General features: G+C 42.5%; 1 protein-coding gene across 2 annotated transcripts in view; it reads right to left on the bottom strand.

Annotated features, from left to right (window-relative positions):
• Positions 1–24131, bottom strand: part of LOC105838773 (cationic amino acid transporter 2) — a 90977-nt gene that overhangs the window by 17643 nt on the left and 49203 nt on the right. For both annotated transcript variants that reach the window (XM_036292262.1, XM_028193457.2), the window contains 2 exons: positions 18207–18437; positions 7934–8142 (listed from right to left, as the gene is read on the bottom strand). In XM_036292262.1, the coding sequence (XP_036148155.1) occupies positions 7934–8142; positions 18207–18437 (440 nt within the window). The remainder of the gene's footprint in view (positions 1–7933; positions 8143–18206; positions 18438–24131) is intronic.

Below are 24131 nucleotides of genomic sequence, written 5' to 3' on the forward strand. Positions count from 1 at the left end.
CGCTCACTCCTCGCTCCCTCCTCGCTCACTCCCCGCTCACTCCCGGCTCACTCCCCGCTCACTCGCTCCCGGCTCACTCCCGGCTCACTCCCGGCTCACTCCCGGCTCACTCCCGGCTCACTCCCGGCTCACTCCCGGCTTACTCCCGGCTCACTCCTGGCTCACTCCTCGCTCACTCACTCGCTCACTCACTCGCTCACTCCTCGCTCCCTCCTCGCTCACTCCCGGCTCACTCCCGGCTCACTCCCGATTCACTCCCGGCTCACTCCCGGTTCACTCCCGGCTCACTCCTCGCTCACTCTCGACTCACTCCCGGCTCATTCCCGGCTCACTCCCGGCTCACTCCCCGCTCACTCCCGGCTCACTCCTCGCTCACTCACTCGCTCACTCACTCGCTCACTCCTCGCTCCCTCCTCGCTCACTCCCGGCTCACTCCCGGCTCACTCCCGATTCACTCCCGACTCACTCCCGGCTCACTCCCGGCTCACTCCCCGCTCACTCCCGGCTCACTCCTCGCTCACTCCCGGCTCACTCCCGGCTCACTCCCGGCTCACTCCTCGCTCACTCACTCGCTCACTCACTCGCTCACTCCTCGCTCACTCACTCGCTCACTCACTCGCTCACTCCTCGCTCACTCCCGGCTCACTCCCGGCTCACTCCCGGCTCACTCCCGGCTCACTCCCAGCTCACTCCCGGCTCACTCCCGGCTTACTCCCGGCTCACTCCTGGCTCACTCCTCGCTCACTCCCGGCTTACTCCCGGCTCACTCCTGGCTCACTCCTCGCTCACTCACTCGCTCACTCACTCGCTCACTCCTCGCTCCCTCCTCGCTCACTCCCGGCTCACTCCCGGCTCACTCCCGATTCACTCCCGACTCACTCCCGGCTCACTCCCGGCTCACTCCCGGCTCACTCCTCGCTCACTCACTCGCTCACTCACTCGCTCACTCCTCGCTCACTCACTCGCTCACTCACTCGCTCACTCCTCGCTCCCTCCTCGCTCACTCCCGGCTCACTCCCGGCTCACTCCCGGCTCACTCCCGGCTCACTCCCGGCTCACTCCCGGCTCACTCCCCGCTCACTCCCGGCTCACTCCTCGCTCACTCCCGGCTCACTCCCGGCTCACTCCCGGCTCACTCCTCGCTCACTCACTCGCTCACTCACTCGCTCACTCCTCGCTCACTCACTCGCTCACTCACTCGCTCACTCCTCGCTCCCTCCTCGCTCACTCCCGGCTCACTCCCGGCTCACTCCCGGCTCACTCCCGGCTCACTCCCGGCTCACTCCCGGCTCACTCCCGGCTCACTCCCGGCTCACTCCCGGCTCACTCCTCGCTCACTCCCGGCTCACTCCCGGCTCACTCCCGGCTCACTCCCGGCTCACTCCCGGCTCACTCCCGGCTCACTCACTCGCTCACTTCTCGCTCCCTCCTCGCTCACTCACTCGCTTACTCCGTGCTCCCTCCTCGCTTCGCGCGCGCTAGTTAACTCTTTATTTTTTACTTTTTAAAAATAAATTACCACAATAAATGTATAAGTAATATTTATACAAATTTGACAGCTGTCAAAATTGCAATGACAGCTACTCTTGCAACACGAAGTATGCGCAGCGAGAAAACCAATCGGCATCGCGGAAAAGCGACAACAATAAACTTCGAGAAATGCGAGCAATCGACTTTACATGCCTTTTTTTAGATAAAAAAATTGTAATTTCCATTTACTCCTTGTCCAACAAAGAGAAAGAGATATTTTTTTATTTTTTTATTTAAACTTTCAGTTATTTAATTATTTATTAATACATGTTACTTATTTTTATTAAAGACAAATTAATAACAAAAATTTCGATTAAGTTAAAAATTTGTAACGGATGATAAGATGTATATCTCCAAAGAGAGGTATTGAAATTAAAAGCCGTAAAAGTTCTTATTGCTGCCAATCAATATCCAATATCAATATATTCTGCCTCTTCCTTCTCTGATTATTAATACACGTATATAATATTGCCTTATTTACTGTTAAGCATTCATATAACAGTTTGATATTTTTAATACATAATGCTCTTATATTTTTTAAATTTAGTACTACAATTAATAAAAGCGGCAGCAATTGAGGCATTGGCAGAAATTTAAATCAATGTTACGAATACGTGATTCAAAGACGAAAAGAGCCATTTTAATTTTATTTTATACTCCAAAACCCAATTTCTATGTTGTCCCAAAAACGTCCACGCCGCCGGTAACTTTCTCTCAGTCGCGAAGAAAAAGTGAATTCAAGATGGACGGGGTAAGGCTACAGTAATTTATAATCGTCCATTGTCGAGGAATTATAGTGCCTTTTCCGAGTAGATTACACTCCGTTGAACGCTAAGTCGCCATAAGCAAGTAAATTAAAAAATGCTGTAGCGAGACGCGTCGTTGTGCATTAATCGCGGATCGGCGATCTCGCTCTCTTCTCGCCGACGGGGATCACCGCGCGTCTCGCCCTCATCTCTTTTCCCCCGCGAGGTACTTCAGCGGATATAACTGTTTAGAGCGCAAATCCTTTCGTCGAAATATTTTGAAAAGAAGAAGCTCCACGTTGAGCCATTCCCCGCGCGTTTCACGGCGCAATTCCATCCTACGTTTTGCACTCTGTCTTCGGCAAAAGCTAAAGCCCGAAGCATAATTTTAGTACATACGTAAAAGACCGTTCCGCCAAATGCTTTTACCAGCATTCGTAATAAATGCGGCTATTATTCTACATAAAACGCAGAATATACATGGACAAATAAGGATGAATAATTTCAGAGAGACTTCACATTTTTCTCGAAAATATCGCGATGTAGAGATGCGGCTGGAAACGTATATTGCACAGGAAGGAAGGGAATAAATCTTCAGCGAGAAAGAGAGAGAGAGAGAGAGAGAGAGAGAGAGAGAGAGAGAGAGAGAGAGAGAGAGAAAGCGAGCACACCAGAAAGCCGGCGCATCCTCGTATTACATTTCGTCTGATTGATTTATTCTCAGGTTTCGACGGGAATTGCACCCGCAAATGGAGCGCTCAAAGATCGCCGGTGACGTAGCCGCGTAAACAGTAAACAACCGTAGAAAGCGTATAGAGAATATAGAAAGGGGGTAAATGAAAAAAATTATCATGTGTTTCTCGAAATAGAGGGAAGGATCGAAATCGCGGTGGTCTTAACTGGCAAAAAAAAATTAATAATGTATAATAAATATATATGTACATAATAGAATAATGACAAAAGATTAATAATAAATCAAATCAGATACGTTAGACGAAAATCTTCGAGCAACGTTAATTTGCGCTTGACATCCTTCCGAAACAGATTGCGTCTTGCTTGATCTTCGTTCGGTAATTTGTCACCTCTCTAACTCCCGGCAACATTAAATAACCACGTTGAATAATGCGCGACGACTCACTTATTTATAGCGGCGTGTTTTGTGTGTGAGGAAGTGATTTCGGAACCACCACCGCCGTTGCCGCTGCTGCCGCCGCCGCGCTGGATTACTGACGTCTTCCCGCATCAGTAGATATTTATGAGAACCGCGGGCGCGCGTTTTATCCGCGGGAAATACGTAAGACGCTCCTTCCATCAAGCTGGAGCGTCGTACGTCAAAAAGGGGTCTCGGAAATCTCTCTCTCTCTCTCTCTTTCTCATGCCGCTCGCTGCGGAATTACCGTGTAGACGCAGGTGCCCTCGAGGGGATTTTGCCATCTCTTCACACATATCCGCGATACATCTTTTCGGTACGAGTATCCCTAACCTCGGGGTTTTACCGTATAGGTACAGCTCGCCGGCGAAATTATGCCACGTTCCCGGGCGGAATTCAGATTGAAGCTGTATACGTGACGCTCCTCGGGATCGGCTTTAACGGACACCCGGCAAGGGTTTAGGGGGCGAGGTTAGTCGCGAAGAAACCGGAGTTGCTACCTAACTGCGGCCTACAGTTTCCTGAAACTCAACACCGTCCTCGCCTTGTTGTTTCCGAAAGCTTGTAAATGGTGGTGGCCAGACGATCCCTCCTCGTCTTTGCGACTTGACGCGATGTCGATTTTGTGCTAATATTTGGACCGAAAGGTAAATTGTAATAGATGAAGGGCGGAGACACAATTTACGCTTAATTTAACGGAAAGAAAATCAAGATTATGCCGCGACTGATGTAATGACATCTGATTTTTCCACCGGCTGTCAAAAAATGTTTCACAACCAGATATTTGACGATCCAAAGCCGAAATTGTTGAATTTTCATAAGAATTTGCGATTTAAAATGATAATTATATAATTAATTGAAATATCATTATAAACATATTTAAGAAATATAAAAACAAGTGCAAAATAATTAATATTTTAAAATATTAACATTTTTTATCTTTCATCTTTTTAAAATATCTTTTTATTCTTTTATGTCCTTGTTGTCTCTTACATTTTAAAACAAAGTACGTATACTTTTCACGAAGAGAGAGCGAGAGAGGGGGAGGGGGAGATGCTCATATCTCGCAAAGAATTGCAAGTTATTAATTTTAACGATGTTTCAGCGACCGCGGCGATGTCGGTAATACGATCACGGTAGTAAGATCGATCACGTGTCGTCACGAGATTAAACGGTTGCGGCAAGTCAGCCGGGTCTGCCGTGAGCAGGAATGCTCCGCGAACTGTGTGCGACACGTAGGTATCGCGATCTGTAAAAGTCAAAGGTGCCACCCCAGCACGTGCCGAGACGCGTCAATATCGAAGCGGACTATCAATACTCAGGAGAGAGAGAGAGAGAGAGAGAGAGAGAGACTCGATTTCCAAGTGAACGGACGCAGATAATTCCCGGACGTGGATAATTTTCGTCGAATTATTACCGCGCCGCAGCGACAATATCGTTGGAAAAATGCAACGCTCGAAAAAATTCGCTGAAATGACAAAAAGGTCATTAGATAATTGGGTCGTTGTATAAGCTGGTTGTGTAAGCTGGTTAAATGTTTGTACGCGGGATGGACGGTGTGGGGTTTCGAACGGAATCAAATTTATTGATTTAGCATGTAGATAAATTTATCAAACGGAAGCGCGCCGCGCGTGTGATATTGCTTCATGTAAATCTTCGAAAATTCGGACGGACGTCAGATCGCGTTGTTTCACGTATACGAACCCTCTCACGTTTCCTTGTTAGAACGCTATCACTTTTCCTGATACCCCTCTCCAAAACTAACGAATAAACCGATTCATTCGTATCTCATAATTAATTACATTCCCATGGATTCGACGCATTAATAGAAGCATTGACCAACAAAATACAACACACGATGCTCTCCAATGAAACGGATGAATTTTTAGTACCCCTCTGTCTGCTGGGTCACCACATTTATTTTAATTCGAGTGTGACATCATGTCACATGGCGATCGTTGACCGGACGGAATAAAGTTCAAAAAAAAAAGTGAGAGAGCTCGACGTTTTGCACAGTGAGCAAAATAATGGCGGGCTGCGGTTTATTCGCCACTCGAGACGCGCGCAAAAATGGTCGATATCGCGTATACGAATGCACAATACACGTTGTCATATTGCAGCGTCGCGCATCATAGCGGACAACGTCGTTCTACCGGATTCTATAACGTCAGGTTACAGTCGCCCGCAAAAATGGATAAAATCGTTGTTATTCCATCAGGAGAAAAGTGTCATCGAAGAGAGTGTATCGTAAGCAATAAGTAGATAGTATTTTTACCACATAATAAATTGTAAAAACATACAAAATGATAAAAAATACATAACTATTATTGTAATAGGAAATACTTATAAAATTTTAGAGAGAGGGGAGGGAAGGGGTAAAAAAAAAAAAATATTAATGTAAGTAGAAAATTACGAATCTAAAAATACAAAGAGCAAAGAGTCGCGTATTATTTAAACTCGGATAATTACTTGTCGTCTCATATATATAATATAAAGTAAAATAAAAAATTGTGTTAAAGGGAATTTAAATGTCTGATGATGGTGGAGCAAATGCGCGCGGAGCCGTTGTCGTGAAACACGTCGAATTTTTTCCAACAACGGGGCGCGATATAAACGCCAGTGGCGGGAAACAAGGGAGGAAAGAGAGTGAAAGAAAGGAACAGTGAGACAGAGGGTGTACATAGGGAGCGAGAAAGAGATCGGCTTGGGACGAAACGCCGGGGATTGCGGATCCGTTTTTTTTACAGGAAAAACCTGGTTCGGACAGGTTTTTAATTTATTTCCCTTGGGATCGCGCGAAGCGTACGAATTATTATTCTTGGCGCGGCGGAACGAAGGGTGAGGAGGTAGGGGGAGGGGATGAGAATGATCTGAGCGCGGGGCACGGAGCACTCTCCCCTCTACCCTGATTGTGAGAAGCGCGCATCTTTTCCGCACAACACCGCGGGTGCAACGCTAATGGTTTGTACTGTATTATACTTGATGATCCGCCGAGCAATTTTTCGGTTGTATATGCACGCGAGCCACTATTACGCTTAACGTACGCCATTACATTTAACGTCTCTATATTCATACATCCTGCTTTATAATTTTGCGGATAACCTGTTCTTTTTCGCACTTGATAAATAGAATATCTCTTCCCATTCCTGTATAATACTTCACTTCCTCTCCACGTGACTATTACATAAATAATATACGCGAGGATGGTCTCCGGGGTTAATAGTTGATACTATCGATTCACACTAAATTACGTTAAGTCGAGTCGAATTCGCCCACGCTATCTAGGACGGCTTCATAGATAAGCATCCTACATTCCCCGGCGTGCAAACGGAAATTCAAGCGGTGCACTCAGGCTCACTCGTTCTTCGCTGGTCCTTCCATTCTCTCTCTTTCTCTCTCTCTCTCTCTCTCTCTCTCTCTCTCTCTCTCTCTCTTTAGTTCTTCTGATAGTTATTTGAACGGCATGTCGCCCGATATCCCAGGGCTCCGTCGCGCGCTATCGATTGTACCGTCGTCGTCGCGACCCGTCGCGTTCGTGCTACGCGATGCACTTTCCGGCGTCGTTGTTCTACACCCTCCACGTGATCGTTGTCCTTTCCCGGTACACAACTGTCGTCGGGCCGACTTGGTGCAACAAGTTTGCCATTGTCCCGCATAACTGTCGCAAGCCGCGAACCGGAGAATTCCTCGGACCGGAATCGCGTGGATTACTCGGAATCTTCCCCCAACGGCATTCATTCGCCTTGTTTAATAAGACGGTAGAAAACGCGGTGAGTACTTATGTAAAAGGGCGAGATAAAATTTTCACTATTAATTTCCCCGCCGTCGAAAGAATGCTCGCGGCGCCGGGATAAAAATGTTTCCCGAAAGCCGACTCAGTCGGCACCGATATCTCTCCTCCTCTTTTTCATTCTGGAGAAATCGATGATGGCCTCTCAATACCTTAAACAAACATCAAAATACCGCGGTATGCGACTCCGTCTCTGTTTCTGGCATTGGGAGCACGGGCGCGAGGGCGAAAGGAGGGCGGCGGCGGCGGCCGGATCTGAAAGCAGCTGGAAAAAGACACGCCGAGAGGGCTTCAGCCGAGAGGGCTTTTTCATCCTGTCTCCAGCCTCTCATTGCTTTTTTTTTTCTTCTTTTCGTTATCCCGCGCTCCGAGAACCGTGCGACAAAGGCTGCTGGCGTTAATACCGGGCGACGTTGCGAATCGCTATTGTTTAACAAATCCTTTGTGCCCGGGATTATTTATATGTAATTTGTGTGTGTAAGGCAAATGAACGAGATATTTGTTTTTCGTTTCGAAATGGAAATCGTAAAGCTGTCTCGCGATTTAATCGACCTCCTATCGGAATTCACATCTTTCCCGGAGTTTCTCGTTACCTTTCAATTTATTTTATGCATTTATTATTTTATTGCCTCGTTACTTGCAAAATTCCTCAGTCCCGTTTGACTTCGCGCGAAACGAGCAAACGTTTCTCTTTGATGTTACAGACGCTGCACTTACCCCGCTCCAGCCGTGGGGGAGAAAACCGTCGTGCTCGGACCAATTGCTGGAATCCACGTAAAACATGCCCGCCGTCATCACGAAGACCCAAACGGCGAGATTGATGGCGTTCAGCACGTTGTTGAACACCAGCGACTTCTTCACCCCCGCCGCCATCAGCAGCATCATGAGTATCGTGATGACGAACGCGAGAAAATCTGGCGGCTGTCCTGGAACGAACGTGATTCGAAGTTTCAGCAAAACTTATCGTCGTGATCGTCATTACATGTCGAATAGTGGAAAAAATCTGGTAATCGCTTTCGAACAACCGTGATTTCGAAAAACAAGAATGGCAGAGAATCTCTTTTCACAATGCAGACAAAAGTGAGACGCTTGATGCTCGAAAATGTGCTATTGTCCTTAATAAAATACTTTTTGCTCGCATCAACGAAGTTTAATTGCCAATTTACCCCAATTTTTGTGGGCTAAAATTGTAACTGAACGTAAGCTGTGCAAACGTGGCGTGCATGTATATGTTTCACGTCGATAATACATCGAGCATGCCAATTTAGTTCACGACATAGCTTTTTCCTTATATATAACATCTAAAAAAGATATTCTACTCAAACGAGGAATTTCTTTAAGCATTTCCTCCAAGCAATAAATCTTCCATGAAGTGTATTCCTCTTTAAAAATGTATTCCTTTACAAAAGAGTGAATGCGTCATCTATAATCAAAAGTAAATTCGTCCGTAGAATATTCTACTATGTATAATAATTCGTACAGACTCTTAAAATAAGAAGAGGATTGCAATCTTCAGTCTCACGGTTAGAGGATATTCCGCTAAATTTTAAAACATCTTCTCGGGACCATATATCAAAGGAAAATCCTCTGGAATCAAGTCGGGAGCCACTGAACAGCAAAAAAATATTTTCCTTTTAGTGTACGATTCTAGACCACCGTTTTATTTTTTAACGCGCGGATAAGATTCGCGAAACAAACGGGACTGAATTAACGGACCGTTAATTTTATCGACGTTTCGTGGCGGGGAACTTTCGACCGGAAACTAGCTAGCTGATGTATTGGCGAACGATACGTTACGATCGTTACGATACGTTCGAACGGCAAAAACCTTCGTACTCGCTAACGTACAAAAAAATAAGCATCTAAATCCCCCGGGACTCTCGCTTGTCAAATTACTCCTCGGATCTCCTCCCATCCGCTTCGTTCGAGCACGATGTTCGCGCGACAGCCAGACGCGGAAGAAACCCGAAGCGGATATTCTCCAACAAGCGGAGAGAACCAACGTTAATTCATGCGGTCGGAGATAATCGGGCGGTTCTCGAGTGGGGAGGAAAAAAGCGACTTTTTTCCCGCGGAAAACACGTTGCTCTCGTTCAAGTGCTCTCAGAGTCGAGAGACTCTGTGCAAGAAGAATTGGAAGAGAAAAAAAGCCGCGCCCGCCGTATAGAAATTCATTTCGCAATGCGAATGAATATTCTCGAGGCATAGAATGAATTCCCGTTAAACTCGTATTAGCGTGGTCTTCCCGTTCTTCTCGCGAAGGAAAGCGGTCGCGTTGCGTCGGCGTTTCCGATTCGTAATATATAGGTGAGACTTAAATCGCGTCGCAATGAATAAAGATTGCCGCATTATTTAAAGCAGAAGAAAACAATCCGCTCGGGCGAAGCTCTTCTTCGAGGGATTGCTGATTAATTTGCCCCGACGTCGCGACGGCTTCTCCTGCGAGGATCGCGGGGCGAAATAATCCGGCGTTTTCGCGATCCTTCACGAGCGTAGAACGCGAATGCGTTCGATCCCGATTCGACGATTCCCGTTGCTGATTTATTTCCTTTGAGATGCACAGCTCTGTCCCTCTTCTCCGCGCCCGTTCAAACAAGAAAGAGACAATTTTCGGGCGAATCAAACGGGTTTTGATCGCTCAGGCGATCACCTCCTTTGCTCGTCGATCTCCCAACACGTCGGCAAACGCATTACATTCGTATGCAAATACACTATCGTCGAGCAACGCGCAAAACGCGCGCTGCCGATTGAAAGACCGCGATCGAATGCACGGACAGGCACGGGATAAACGCATACGCTAACGTATAAATATAACGTGGCGAATTTTGCGGTGCAAATACGAAGTAATTAAGTTTCGAAACGCCAATCCTCGGAATATCGCCTGTCCCATTCATTCCAAATATTTAAGCGTTAATTATCATTGCGAATTAATGAGAGATTGATAAACGTGAATTTTAAAAACGACAAAATAAATATGCAAAGTAAATATTCGCCCTCTGTTAAATATTAAAACGCGTCCTCGAGCGCGCGGAAAACGAAGGCTCTCGACAGCTCGTCAGCTTTAATTAACTGGTTGTTTAAAAAAATATTGCGCCCTTACGGCGTTTCTTTGAATATAATTATTACGCTCTCACCCCCTTTCGTTATCCTCTCATTAGATTCTCTCAAACGGAGGGCGATTCCGCATGAAAAGATCGAAATATTGAAGTGTACGACTTACATAGGCGGGATAAGCTTTGAAAACTCCAGGCTATCGAGAACCTTAAAAGAAAAGATATCGATATCGAAGGGGAGACCCTTCCTCCCTTGTAGCCGGAGACATCAAAGCTCAGGAAAGTTACAGGGCGAGCCGAACGTCACGAAGAATCTAACGATCAGTTGTGCTCGATGAGAGGACGCGCCACGAGTAGTATTTCGTTCCATGGATCAGACACGCGCGTCCCCGCGACGAGGGAATTTCCTCGTGGATGGTGTCGACATACGGAAAGACGAGCGGTAAGGAATGCGAAATCCACGCGGCGGGGAATGTCGATCGCGCGCGACCGACGCGTAATCGCGGCAATACGGACGCCACGGGATTTATCTCCGCGAAATGGGGTTGCATGCTTGCACGTCGTCGTCGGTTCGTCCTCGATATCGAGCGGCTTCGGTTCGCCTGCGGAGCGTTGCGTCCGTCCGCGAGCACAACGCAGTCGATAACGGCGCACGTAAGACGGACACCCGACGACAGGGCTTGTTCTCTCGCGAGCGAAGACTGAATTTTTCTTTTCTCAGAGCTGGACGTTCACGGGTAAAATACAAATAATCTGCAACTGAGAGAAACAAAGTTGTTCGCTCGACTGAATTTTTCAACTTGATTACATTCTAAAAAAAATTTTGCCTCAACATAAAGCCAATGTGCATTTATGCTCTGCTTTCTAATTTTAACATATATATTTTTAATTTATCAAAATATTAAAACCAGGTATGTTAACAATCTCGAAATTAATTACGTTGTTCTGTTATACAGTTTATAGTAATTTAATTTGCTCGTTAGTGTTTACATAAAAAAGATTCGCGCAAACGTAACGTAAACAATATGTGAAAATTATATGTGCAAGCCTGTATTTTTTTCGTCTCGCTTGGATCCCGATGAGCCCTATCGGTGACTCTCCCGGCGCAACGGAAGTATATAATCGAACAAAACGCGCGATCTCTCCGATATCTCTCCGTACGCTCCGCTGTAAACTGTCACGTTAACGTTGGCGTGCTCCAGTAACTGTGACACTTTTCGCACGAGCACGACGGCATTATTATTGGATAAGTTCAATGATACCGTTATCTACAATGATACGCCGTCGGGCATACGTCGCATAAGCTGAAACTAGAGTCCTGATTAAGTATTCCCCCCCTTAACTGCCGGTTAACGATCGCGAGAACAGCGTCGTCGGGAATAATTTTACGAGGTAGCGCCGTGCGCCACGAGCCTGTACTTACCGTATCTCTCGCCTCGCCCTGAGCGCGAAGCCCGTTTCACCCGCAGACTTCATTCTCTCTCGAAGAGAGATATAAATACTGGCGGGAACAAAGAAACGAAGCGCCGAATCGATCATCGCAGAAAGAACACGTGTCGACGATAAATCTCCCGGCTTCACCCCGCGAAAATATACTCTATACGTTGGACAACAATATTAATCTTGGAAACGCGACTCTTTGAGTAAAAGTTTGTGTATTCTGGTTTAAAATCCATCCGTCCAGTTGTACGTCTTCGCATCAAATTCGAAATCGCTACAATCTAATCTAGCAATAAGACGAGTCCTCGGGTCAAGAAACGATCTCAAGGGATTTTCGGATTTTCGTCTCGAAAAGATCGCGATGGCAGACGGACAATTGCGAAAGTACGAAGATGACACGGGGGAAGAGGGGAGAGGGTGGGGGGGGGGAGAAGGGTAAAACGGGAAGGGTTGGCCTCGGCGACTAGGTGGACAGGTTAAAGAGCGTCGGAGCGTGTGGTGTTCGCGAACCGGTTCGGATCGATGAGGGTCCACAGGTGCCAGAGTCTCATCCGCGCAAGCGCCCCTCTCGCACCCCCTCATGCTTTTGTCCGCTCTCCTCCGCCCGGCCTGCCCGCCATCCAGCCCCCTCGGACTCTCCTCTACCGCAACTCCATCGTTTTAATCCCCCGCTCGCTCCTCTCTCGTCCGCCCGACGTTTCTCCAGATCCGCAATACGTCCCCCTATACGTGCTCTCGCTATAACGTGCAGCGTGCATACCGACCGCAAAACGGACAGAGATATCCGTGTTAGGTTTACGCGCGGAACGTGCGAACTTGACGAATTACACGTGTACGGTGAACCAAACCACGACACGCGAGCTTACGGTTACGCAGCGGATTAGAGTCGCGCGTCGGGATCGACGAAATCACGAGGATTAGCGGGATTTTCGGGGGATAAACTCCGGGGAGGCTGGTTCGGGATCCCGAAGTTGTTTCCGTGACTTGTTACGATCCAGGGCCGTTCCGCGACGAAGGAGAAACACGCTCCCGCAAGGGAAACTCAAACCCTAACCGCGCGGTATCGTATTAACGCGAAAGATTTCCGAGGGAAAAAAATCCTCAAGATGTTTACGGGCGGTTTGCAGAAGAGAGGGCGTCCGTTGATGGCTCTCGTGTGATATATACTTCTACTTTTTTCACGCTCATTCAGCCAACCAAACCCGGCCAATTCCGAATGACGGCCAATTTCCACGCGCGAATTCGTCGTGTTATTTCAATCGAGTCGCGAATTACGTCGTTCCATCCGTATCGATTGCACCGAACAGCCTGGTCGCGGAAACTTTCATCGTTCCGTAAATATTTTTTTCGAAATGAATCCGACCAAACTCTCGACACTCGAATTCCGCGGACGCGCGCGCGTAACGGCCGGTTGTCGCGCGTTGCAAACTCATCTGCAAATTCCTGCGCGGTGCGCGAGAAAAAGTTAATTAAGGTTGACCGGTTTTGCGGCCGCCGCCGCTGCCGCGGCGCATCCGCTCTATCTCCACTGATGGCAAGTGAAACTTTTCCTCGTTGCCGCGACACGCCTGTACAAAGAAGTTTGATAAAAGGGAGCCAACCCCTTTGCACACCGAACCATTAATAATTTCGGCTTCCAGAACATTACCCGAGCAAAACGCTCATCATTATATCATTCCCCTAATATCCTTCAAAGATGTTTAATATTAATCCTTTACGGTAATATTATACCGAGAAAGGAAACTATTTGCTATTTTTTACTATAATTGAATATTAAAATAACTGTAGCTAGAAGCTCTATTTTTATAGTTATCGTCGTTATATAATGTTAGTAATAATAATATACACATGTGTTATAGTTGCAAAAAGTAGTTGGAATTATGTATAGCTTGTATACATAAATATAATTTATAATCATTTTGGAAGCCAACTACATTTAAATTATGGTAATCCAACTTTTAGTCGTTATAACGCATTGTTATGATTACTAATATTATGACAGTAATAACCATAAGCATAAAACTTCTAAACATAATCCTTTAAGGTAATATTATATTGAGAAAAGAAAATGTTTGTTATTTCTTACTACAATTTAATATTAAAATAACTATAGCTAGGAGCTATATTTTTATGGTTATTACCGTTATAAAATGTTAGTAATAATAACATACATACATGTGTTATACTTACAAAAAGTAATTGGAATTATATATAGCTTATATAAATATAATTTATAATAATTTTCAATGCCAAATATATTTTAATTATAATAATTGAGTTTTTTGCTATTGTAACACATTGTTATTATTACTAATATTGTAACAGTAATGACTGTAAACATAAAGTTCCTAAATAATTATTTTAGCATTCAATTATAGTCACGAAACACCAAACACTTTTCTTTCAATATTGCAATATTGATATTAAAGAAATAGATCTAAATTATAAATAGTTTATCGACATTTTCAAGTATATTTGACCGTTAAAATTGTATCTCTAAAGGTGTCTAATGTTATTTCTCTAAGCCAAACAGATATCTTAACAAAATTACGATGTGACCTCCTTTACATCTTGCGTAGGAAGGCATGCGTGTAGAGGTATCCGACTTAATCGAGTATATTCAAGTGTAATTTTCCATGTATCATCTCGCATGCGTCAAATTCCGAAAGAGCACATCCTTTCGCGGAACGTGAAAGCACCGACAGAATTTGTGAACGGGGTCAGTGTTAACATTTTTCGCGTGTCGTGTATTAAAAAAAACCGATGAAACTCGCCCGTCTTATTCTTATGAGTTTCTGAAACGCGAACGAAATTTATGGGACGTGTGGTATTCTCATAACGCTATGTACGTTAATATCATAAAAGTTCATTCTTACATGGAGCTCCTTGATTGCACCGGAAAGACATCGAGAGAGAGAGAGAACAATATCGCGTTTAATTAAACTTTTTTTCTCCGCAAAAACGCAAGATGTACGTTAATTAACAACAATGATACCATCGCCGCGAATATCTGTATTTAATAAATTTTTCTGTTTGGCATTACTTTCATTACAGAAGCTTTCGAAAGTTTCAGTTTACTACTCATTGTCACGGACGCAACATGTTGCACGCAAATACGTCATAAAGGAGACGATATTACGCTCGGCGTTATAGTATTCTATTAATATCGATCGCGAATATAATAATGAAAATCAATGACGTCTAACGTTCAATTGATATTTATTAATCGCGAGGAACGCGGGGGGAATGTCGAAAAACATTTATTTTATTCGCCCTTTAATGGATCTGCCGTACGGGCAATTAATTAGACTCAATAACACCGAATTCGTATTAATTATTGTTGAGCTCCGGCGAGGGATATTATGTTTTTAATTGTGTACGGGTTTAACAAGCTGCCGCGGCAAAACGCGGACAGCACGCGATAAAATTTACAGTCCACACACGTGCATCATCGACGCGACTTACCTCGTGATCGATAATGAGATATCGATTTATGGCGACGATAAAAATCAATGGAAATAGATGTACGCACTTCGGTCCTCCGAATCCTCGAGAGTGGAGGGACTAGCGCGAAACGAAAACGCGGTGGAGATATCCCCCCGTGAATTACTCGTAAAATTGATTGATAGAAGGTGGCTGATTCAAACAGACAGCGTTTTCGTAACACGAAAAATCACTCACGTCGCTCTTGAATCGTTCTCCTCGGACGAGAGAAAGAGGGAGAGTAATGTCGGACTTCTCTCTAACAACGCGCCGCGTATAGAAATTCAGACGTCAAGAAATTCCGGGGGAATTGGAGCGCGCGAAAAATTTCGATGGATCTCTGGAAAACGGACGGAAGGGAAGTCTTCTGTAACATTACTCTTAACGTGGCAACTTAAACGCCATGTAACACGTAACATAATCCGTAATGGCTTAAATCGTAAGTAAACTGTATGTAAATTGTACGACATGTACGTCAAAACTTGTGCGTTGCTTGTTTCGCGAAATCACGGAGTGATAAAGGAAATTTTCCTTTCTTTTCTCGCAAAACGACAAAACATTATTTTTTCACATTCCAAAATTTTTTCGTTATTAGAAAACCTCCAATTATACGTTCTATTGTCTTCGTAGCACAGTAACGGGTTTTTTCGATCGACAGAGTAACTAAAATTCACGGCGTTTTCCAGATATGCTCTTCGCAAACATCGACATCCATATTAGAGAATATTGGCTTAATGTCGCTACGAAGCGCTGCTGAATGCGGAATATTCATAAAACGGACACATGACGCGAATTATCCGCATTAAATGGTCTACAATTTGCGCTCGTATGCGCGATCGATTTGTTTCGCTGCTGGTGGCCGTGCGTGTCGTAAATTAATAAACGAATCCCAGAACCTTCCCCTTTTGGAGCGTGTGTCTCGAAACCCTTCGAGGTTAATAATAGGTTTTTCGATCTTTTTTTGATCAAATTAAATTTGCGCGAGATATGCTCAGCGTCGTTCGTTAAAATATCCCGAGTTTTAATTTTATGGTGCATTATAATTACACTGGTTCACAAATTTTACAGTAATTTAATGCAAAAAAAAAGGAAACAATTTTTTCAACGTACTTTTTAGTGATACATTCGAATCTTTAAACGTGTCGGTAACACTGACTGGTGATAATGACAATACAAATTATTTCTGGTACGCTGAATTTATCTATTTAAATTATTTTTTGTATAAAAAACGCAAATTAATTTTTCAAGACTTCTAATTTCTCTTAACTTTAGTAAAACTTTACTGTATGTGGAGAAAAATGTTTTTTTCTTGTACTTAAAAAAGAGAATCTGATTTGAGCTCAGTGTTAAACTAACAGTCTTATATCTGCACAAATACTTGTAAACTAGTGTTATTAATAAATTTAAATGTTAAACATCTGCGAGAGACACACTGCTTCCGTCTAAATTTTCCGTTTTTCAGACGAACTCGCTTCCAAGTTTGATAAAAAATATCTGCCGTTAAAATTAAGGTCAGGTGTACGACCTGGACGCTCCGGTGTGTAAGCCCTGTCGGTTAACAGGGAAAGCGGAGAATGCGCGCGACGTCCAGGTTGGCTGTCGCGCGTTTTCCCCCCTTTTTTGCACGTCGACGAGAAGCATGTTCAGCAAATTAATTCGCTTTAGAAAATTGAATTAAACTCGGCTGAGCGTGAAGATTTTTTTTTTTTAATTAACAGTTATTTCAGCTGGCGTATCGTCGTCCCGATACCTGCGAGGTGTACGTATTTTGTTTGCCGTGCAAACAGTCTTTCGCTCGAGCTATCGTCGCTAATTATCTGACGCGACATCGGCGAGATTAATGGGAGGATATCCCATTCACACTCGCCTTATGCGCGAGGAAAGTCAAGGGATATAGAAGGCAGTCGACTTTAATCACCGGGATCAGAGATCAGCGCGTGGCTTTTTTTCGATTATCAAAACTCTCGAGTAACTCGGAAACCATCAAGAATAATCTGATTATTCAAAAAGTTACTTTTTCATTCGATTTTTTGTATATTAAAAGAAATTAAATTATATGTATATATTTTTTTAAATTTCTCTCGCGATGTAAAGCGGATTCTTTTTCTCTCTTTTCTTTTTTTATCGATCACAAGCTACGTGAGGATTTCATTTGCGAATTCCGCGGATGTAAATGAGTATCGTTCACGCGTGATGTATCCGCCGTGTCATCGATCGCTCTTGCTGTCGCCTTACTGCAAAGGAATGCACAGAGAGCGTTTCGTGATCGAGCCTGGGGACGAAGGACTCACGTCGCTAAACTCTCGGTGAGAAAAAATGGGAGTCCGCCCGTAAATTTCTACAACGTCGCACCCGACGACGACGACGACGACGACGACGACGACGACGATGCGGACGCCGGGACGACTATGACTCGTCGTTTTACGCTTTTACGAGCGAAGAGAAACTTTAAGGCTCACTCTCGCGCGAAGAAACGTCCAAGACCACGGTGGGCATATAGGACGTTTCAAAAATGATATATCCGAATGTTATAACCCTAGAGAATACACTCGTATTTCACTTACTTCAACATTATCCTAGATGAAAATTTACCCACGTAAAAGAATTTTGTTGGGAGTCTTTCTTTTCTAATTTATAGGCTGACTGAATTATTTCAATGTAAAAAAATCTTATTAAATATTATTTCAAACTGTAAAATTTTAATAACAAAAATTGTAAACTGAACTTAAAACAGTAGCACTCTAGGACTGATATAATGTAGAGCGAAGATATCAAATACAGGGCATATTGAAGAGACGTTTTATGCAGAATTCTAAATGTAATATCACGAATACGCGAAACGTTTCGTAAAACAAGACTTTTTTTTAAAATGACAGTTTACATTAATTTACCACGGAGATGTATTTTCAGAGATGTATTTTTTTTTCTCTCGGCAAAATCTGCCAATTAAGTTTGTTTGTCTGAGTTAATCGACAGTTTGCATGCGTGGGCGGTATTTGAAATGAGATACTTACCGAGTATGGTGCCAACGCTTTCGGCTACCCCCTTGGAAATAGCACCGTTCGCCAACGCGTCCAGGCAGGCGCTAAGGGCGCACGCACACGCACTCGTACCTATAAGGTACTCCAGCACCATGTTCCATCCAATAATGAATGCTATTAATTCGCCTACTGTCACGTAACTGTACATATAAGCGCTGCCGGTCGTATGAGGCACTCGTACTCCAAACTCGGCGTAACACGCCCCTGTAATCACACCGAGAGAGAAAAAAAAAAAGACAATGAATCACACGAGAATATCGAGTGGACTGTGGGGAGGGCAACGAGAAATCGTTCAGAAAATGGCATCTGCGTCACCCAAGCCCACGCGAGGTCAAATGTCGAATGAATGAAACGCGTGATCGAACGATCACGGTTTGATACGCGATATAGACAGTGTAGAAAAAAATTAATTAACAATTTTCTCGTATATCAAGCAGAAATATAAAACCTAAAGAACTTGAATTGATATTAAATTTCACCTATATATTTTTATTTTAATATTATAGTAGTCATCTAAAAAGCACAACATGATTGATACCAATAGTTAAAATAGTAATTAAAAAATTCCAATTCTGGGTTTAAACATATTTTTATTTCCTGTCTAATTTGACTAAAAGAAAATTAGTCAACAACAAATTTTAGTCAAATAACTGTAATCAGAATCAGGTGTTTCTTAATGATTTAAAACTTAAAAAACCATTGTTCACCATCTTTAAAAATTCGTAGTAACTTTATATTCTTGGTTACATAACAATAATTGTCGGTGATAATTTTTTATTTTTCTGTATATAGAATAAACAACAAAATGCAAAGAAGTAAGCGAAAATTCGACGGTTTGTTCTTTTCGTCGATTACAGATTTCACGATTTTCCACAGTCAACCATGCGGCAACTTCGATTCCTCCGAATTCGTTGGTTTTTTCTCCCGTTACTGTCTAAAGCGGATTACTCGTTTCCACGCTGCGGCGTGACAGAATACTCGCCATCGCTACCGATCACCATGCATCGATAACCGACTGATTAAACGATAGTTCAGCGCGGATTGAACGGGAGAGATTTCTCGGCCAAGCGATGCACCGGCACCCGTGTAATCCGCTCACGTCTTTCCAGAGACGGATGCTGTCTTTCCAATTCAACGATATTAACGTATTGTTACGCGCAGAGCAGGGTAGGAGAACGTCGCACGCCCTGATTTCTTTCTCATCCCTGCATAAACTGACAACCGTTACCTTTGACGTCAACCGTTAGCTCTGTTACGGTCGCGCGAACTCAAGGTTAAAGAAATCTAGTCTCCATTGATGTTAAACCCGACATTTATATGTCGCGGTATTATTGCAAAATGTGCCGCCGAGGTCTAAGAAAAGAAAAGGCAACGGCAAAACTTGTTTTTTTTTTCGCGGAAGCGAAAGTCTCTACTTTCGCGGTTATCGAACGACGAGAAGTGTAAAGACTGTTTCTCGTGTATATCCAGAAGCTTTCCTCGAACGTCTATTATTACTGTGATGGAAAGAGAACGTAACATAAGAAAGACAAATATGATTAATAATTTGCCAGTAGAAAGCTAGAATGCAAAAAACCGTCAATCTGCCTTTAATTCGTGCACTTCGCCTTTGATTAATGAGTTAAACTGTAAACAAATCGAAAAATGTTTTTCAACGCGCAAAATTGTGAATTTTACCGTGTAACATTTTTATTTAAATGGATAAATAAACAATGTGTTATCTATTTTAAAAATAAGTATTTTTATTTACAAAAGTAAGATGCAAAATTAAAATAAACTTGAAAATAAATAATAATGACGTCCTAAATAAACAGTAATCGCAATCTCCTCGCGTACCTGCAGACATGATTTAGACTCAAAAAACTATCTGAAATTAACAAATAAGCAACTTTTTTCTTTGCACTTGTCACTTTCAGTTCACGAAGTGATAGAAGTAAATATTTATTAATTTTATTTTTCTTCGAAACTGAACGCATTAAAAAAATGCATTTTCTCAAAAAACTTGTTCCTTCTTTTTGTTACAGCTTGAAAAAAAAAAATGAAAAATCCTGCATGAACCAAGATGCCTATTAGTATTATTAAAAGAATTATTAAAAAATTTCAAATTAATCGAATAAACTTCAAATTGATCAAATAAATATCCATAGTTTCAAGAACATAATTTATCTTTTTAAGTAAAAGCTTTATATAAAGTTGAAAAATATTTCCTTTTTTTTGCTAGGACTCTACAAACCCCCTTTGACGAGGGATTTTTTTCGCAATAATATGCGATCGCGAGACGCGCCACTTCCGATGTCCGATGACATCGATGATTCCGAGATTATTACAGTAGCAACATCAGCGATGATTACCGCGTTGTGCCCTAACGATAGTGCCAGCCGACATTCACCTATTAGCGACGCAACGAATTAATTAAACAACAAGCTGCGACACGCTGTGCCCTGGCTTTAATCCTGCCATTAATTCGCGCGTGGTATCGATCCCTGAATACCCGGACTAATTACAGCTCTACGTTAGATCGATAATTATCGAGAGCACGGTCGCGAACGAGATAACGATCGCAACGCGCTTCTTTCTTATTCAACATATTAATGTATCTGGCATTTATTCCAGGATTACTTATAGAAGATTATGACAAAAAGCAATGACGCCTGCAAAAACTTATCTCAGTTTACCTATTCGATTATGTCAATTAAAAATAAGAAAGTACGTATATAATGCAGCTGAACCTTTCTATTCTTAACTCATGGAAAAAACTCATAGAAAAATTCATGCGTATATTTTCTTCGCGAGGGTTATCAATTATAATAAAATAACTTTTTTGGACCAATTGCTCTTTCCGCAAATTTAAAAAAACTTGTACGAAAAGATTCTTTAAATTTCTCTTCAATTTTATAAAATAACAACGTTTAATATTTAATACTAGAAAATTACAAGCGCACGTTACTTTTTTATTTTTTGAAAATAAATTGCAATAATAATTATATAATTATATAATTAATTGTGTATACAATTAATTTTTTGCTAAGTTCTTGATGACAGCTTCTCATAAAATTATCGCAACAAGAGAACAAATCTAAAATAAAATTTTCCCAATTACTAAAAGAGAGGAGGAAGATGTTGCAAATTATTCCCAATTACAAAAAGAGAGAAGGAAGAAAGGTTTTTATGCCGCGTCAATCCTGCGCTCAAACCCATTTTTTTACTTTTAAAAAATAAACTACAACGATAATTGTATAGATAACCATCTATACAAATTTGACAGCTGTTAAAATTCAATCGCAATGACAGTTACTCTCGCAACAAAATAAGCGCAGCGAGAGAAGCAATCAGCATCGCGGAAAAACGGCAACAATACAATGGTAACATCTTCTTTTTACAAAATGGAATAAAATTTGTGAATTTGACAAAGTAAAAGTTCAATATCTATTTTCGTTACCAAGCACGTCTCATGAAATCGAAATTCCTCGATATTCCTCGAAAAGCGGTCAAATTTTTATTTTTAGCTATAACTTTTAAATAAAACGTAATTTCATAAATACACAAAATGCATCGACTTTTGAAAATTACACTTGCTAAAGTAAAAAAAAAAACGAAAATAATATTTTACCGATTTTCGAGGGCTGATATCATCTCTTAATATTTGATTGCCGCGAATAAAAAAAAATTCTATTGAGTATCGAACATTTTTATCCTCCTCTACAAATCCATCAAGTTCTATTAGATCGGAGAGAGGCATATTGACGGTCTTTCTTTGTTAGTATCCTTCTCAATCTCTTCACTCGGCGAAGCGACGAATAGCGCAGTGAGTGGCAAACGAATTGCTTCACGAGGACACAAACCACAGGCGAAATTACAGACGATAAAAGGATCAGCGATACAGGCGCGAGCGAAACAAGACTGATTGAGACACGTTCGGTCCATTCATCGCCTCCGTATCCGTGGAAACCGTGCCTCGCAATTTCGCCGCCGGCAAATATCGCGCCTGCAGCACGCACGGGACACAGTTTATGGCGCGGCGACGTTTAAAGCCCTCGGTTCTATCGGTCCGCCAGCGATGAATCGTAAATTTCATTTTGACGGATATTCTCGCGCTCTGCGCGCGCTGTGCCGCAGAATGATATCGATATTCGGGACGGTCGTCGAGCCGACGAGCTGTTATCGATACGGGAGCTCGGTGTCGAACGTTAAAGTGGTTGTAACGGTAGACCAACACGTTGCAGTGCGGTACTTACGCCTGTAACCGTACCTGCAAAGTAAATGTAAAGTAGCTCTTCGCGTATAGTTAAAGTAAACTATTCGCGGCGCAACAGCGCGTCAACTCCCGACACGGTTTTTAATTGTCCCGCTGGTGTCAATTTCTAAGAGTTTCTACGAAAAGATAAAAAAAGAAGGCTCTACGTACCGAAATATCCTGTTACATAAAATATAAATTTCGTACGAGAATATTATAGATGCATAACTATAAATAACTTAAAAAAAACATAATAAATGCATTTTTACAAAAATCTGGGTTATGATTACGTGAGTAATTTTTCGTTCTGGCAAGGATTAAATTAAAAACGGAAAATACAAATGAATAGTAAATATCACATTTCCGCAAAAAAAAAACAAATAAGCTTACCGACTTTGTTTTTTTTTAATTATTGTTTTTAATAAAGCTTCAAAATTTTTAATCGAAGCGTAAAACTTTGTTTTTATATTTGTTATATATTCAAAGAAAAATTACCATATATTTATACAATAATGGTATACGTTTATACGATAAATGATTAAAGATGAAAATTTTTTCGTTTCCTAAAAATACAATTTTTTTTTACAAGAAACCGCTCATATATATAATTTTAAATTACGACAAAGTTATCTTTAAACGTATTTGAATCATGTGACAGCTTATATTACAGATTCGATTGGATCTCGCAAAGCCTCCTCGTAATGATGCTCCATTCGTGCGTCCGATAGCATCGCGCTGAAGATGTTTGCGTGAGATTCTGCAGAATTACGCGTTTATGTGGTCTAAATCCGCGGCGTCGCGGCTGATGTACGCGATTCCTACGTCTTCCGGCAGTGGAAGACGAATTTTCCGGATCATATATCCCGCCACCCAAATCCATATTTTTGCAGAATAAAGCTTCTTATCTGCGGCCACATACCGCAGACTACAAATTCCCCCGGAGTCTACTGCGCTCTAGCTGCTGCGCGAGAGGGATACCTGACTTATCGCGCTCTCCGAAATTGTCGGAGCTTCCAGGCGAGGAAGTTTCACATCGAGAACCGTCGCGTCGCCCCGCTGCACGATAACGATCGTGCGAGAAATACGTCGGGCACTTCACAAAGGATTTCGACCTCTCGAGTATACGGAAAGAACAATTTGGCCAAGATATCTAAAAATTTAGTTACGTCTCAGGTCTCAAAAATAATTTTTACTGGACCAACAGAGTGATTACATGGTACTTTCTATTTCCTTGATAAAGAAACCAACCTTGATAAAGAAATCTAAAATATAGTCATGGCGAGATTAAGGTGCGTCCTTAATATAGGGATATTGTAGCTGCAACAAAAAATATTCTCTGCTAAACTGAACGAATGTGGCAACTTTTACTGATATTTAGCTATTTCTTTTCGTGTAAACTGCTAAATAAAATGTGAAAACTTTTTGCAGCATTGCACCATCGTTGTTCCTAACGGCGCTCTAAATAAATTAATCCTGAATCATAATTTTAATTTAATATAAAACTATTTATCTATATGTAGGTAAATTTTAAATACACTTTAGCGAAACTTCTCCCTCTCGTGTTTCTCTCGTCGTTTGATCGCACGTGCCGCGTATACGGCTACGCTTTACTACATGCAAACGCTTCATTTGCACCTTTCATGCACCTTTCGGACAATTTGACT

This window comes from Monomorium pharaonis, chromosome 9, assembly GCF_013373865.1.
Source record: "Monomorium pharaonis isolate MP-MQ-018 chromosome 9, ASM1337386v2, whole genome shotgun sequence".
Classification (NCBI taxonomy): domain Eukaryota; kingdom Metazoa; phylum Arthropoda; class Insecta; order Hymenoptera; family Formicidae; genus Monomorium; species Monomorium pharaonis.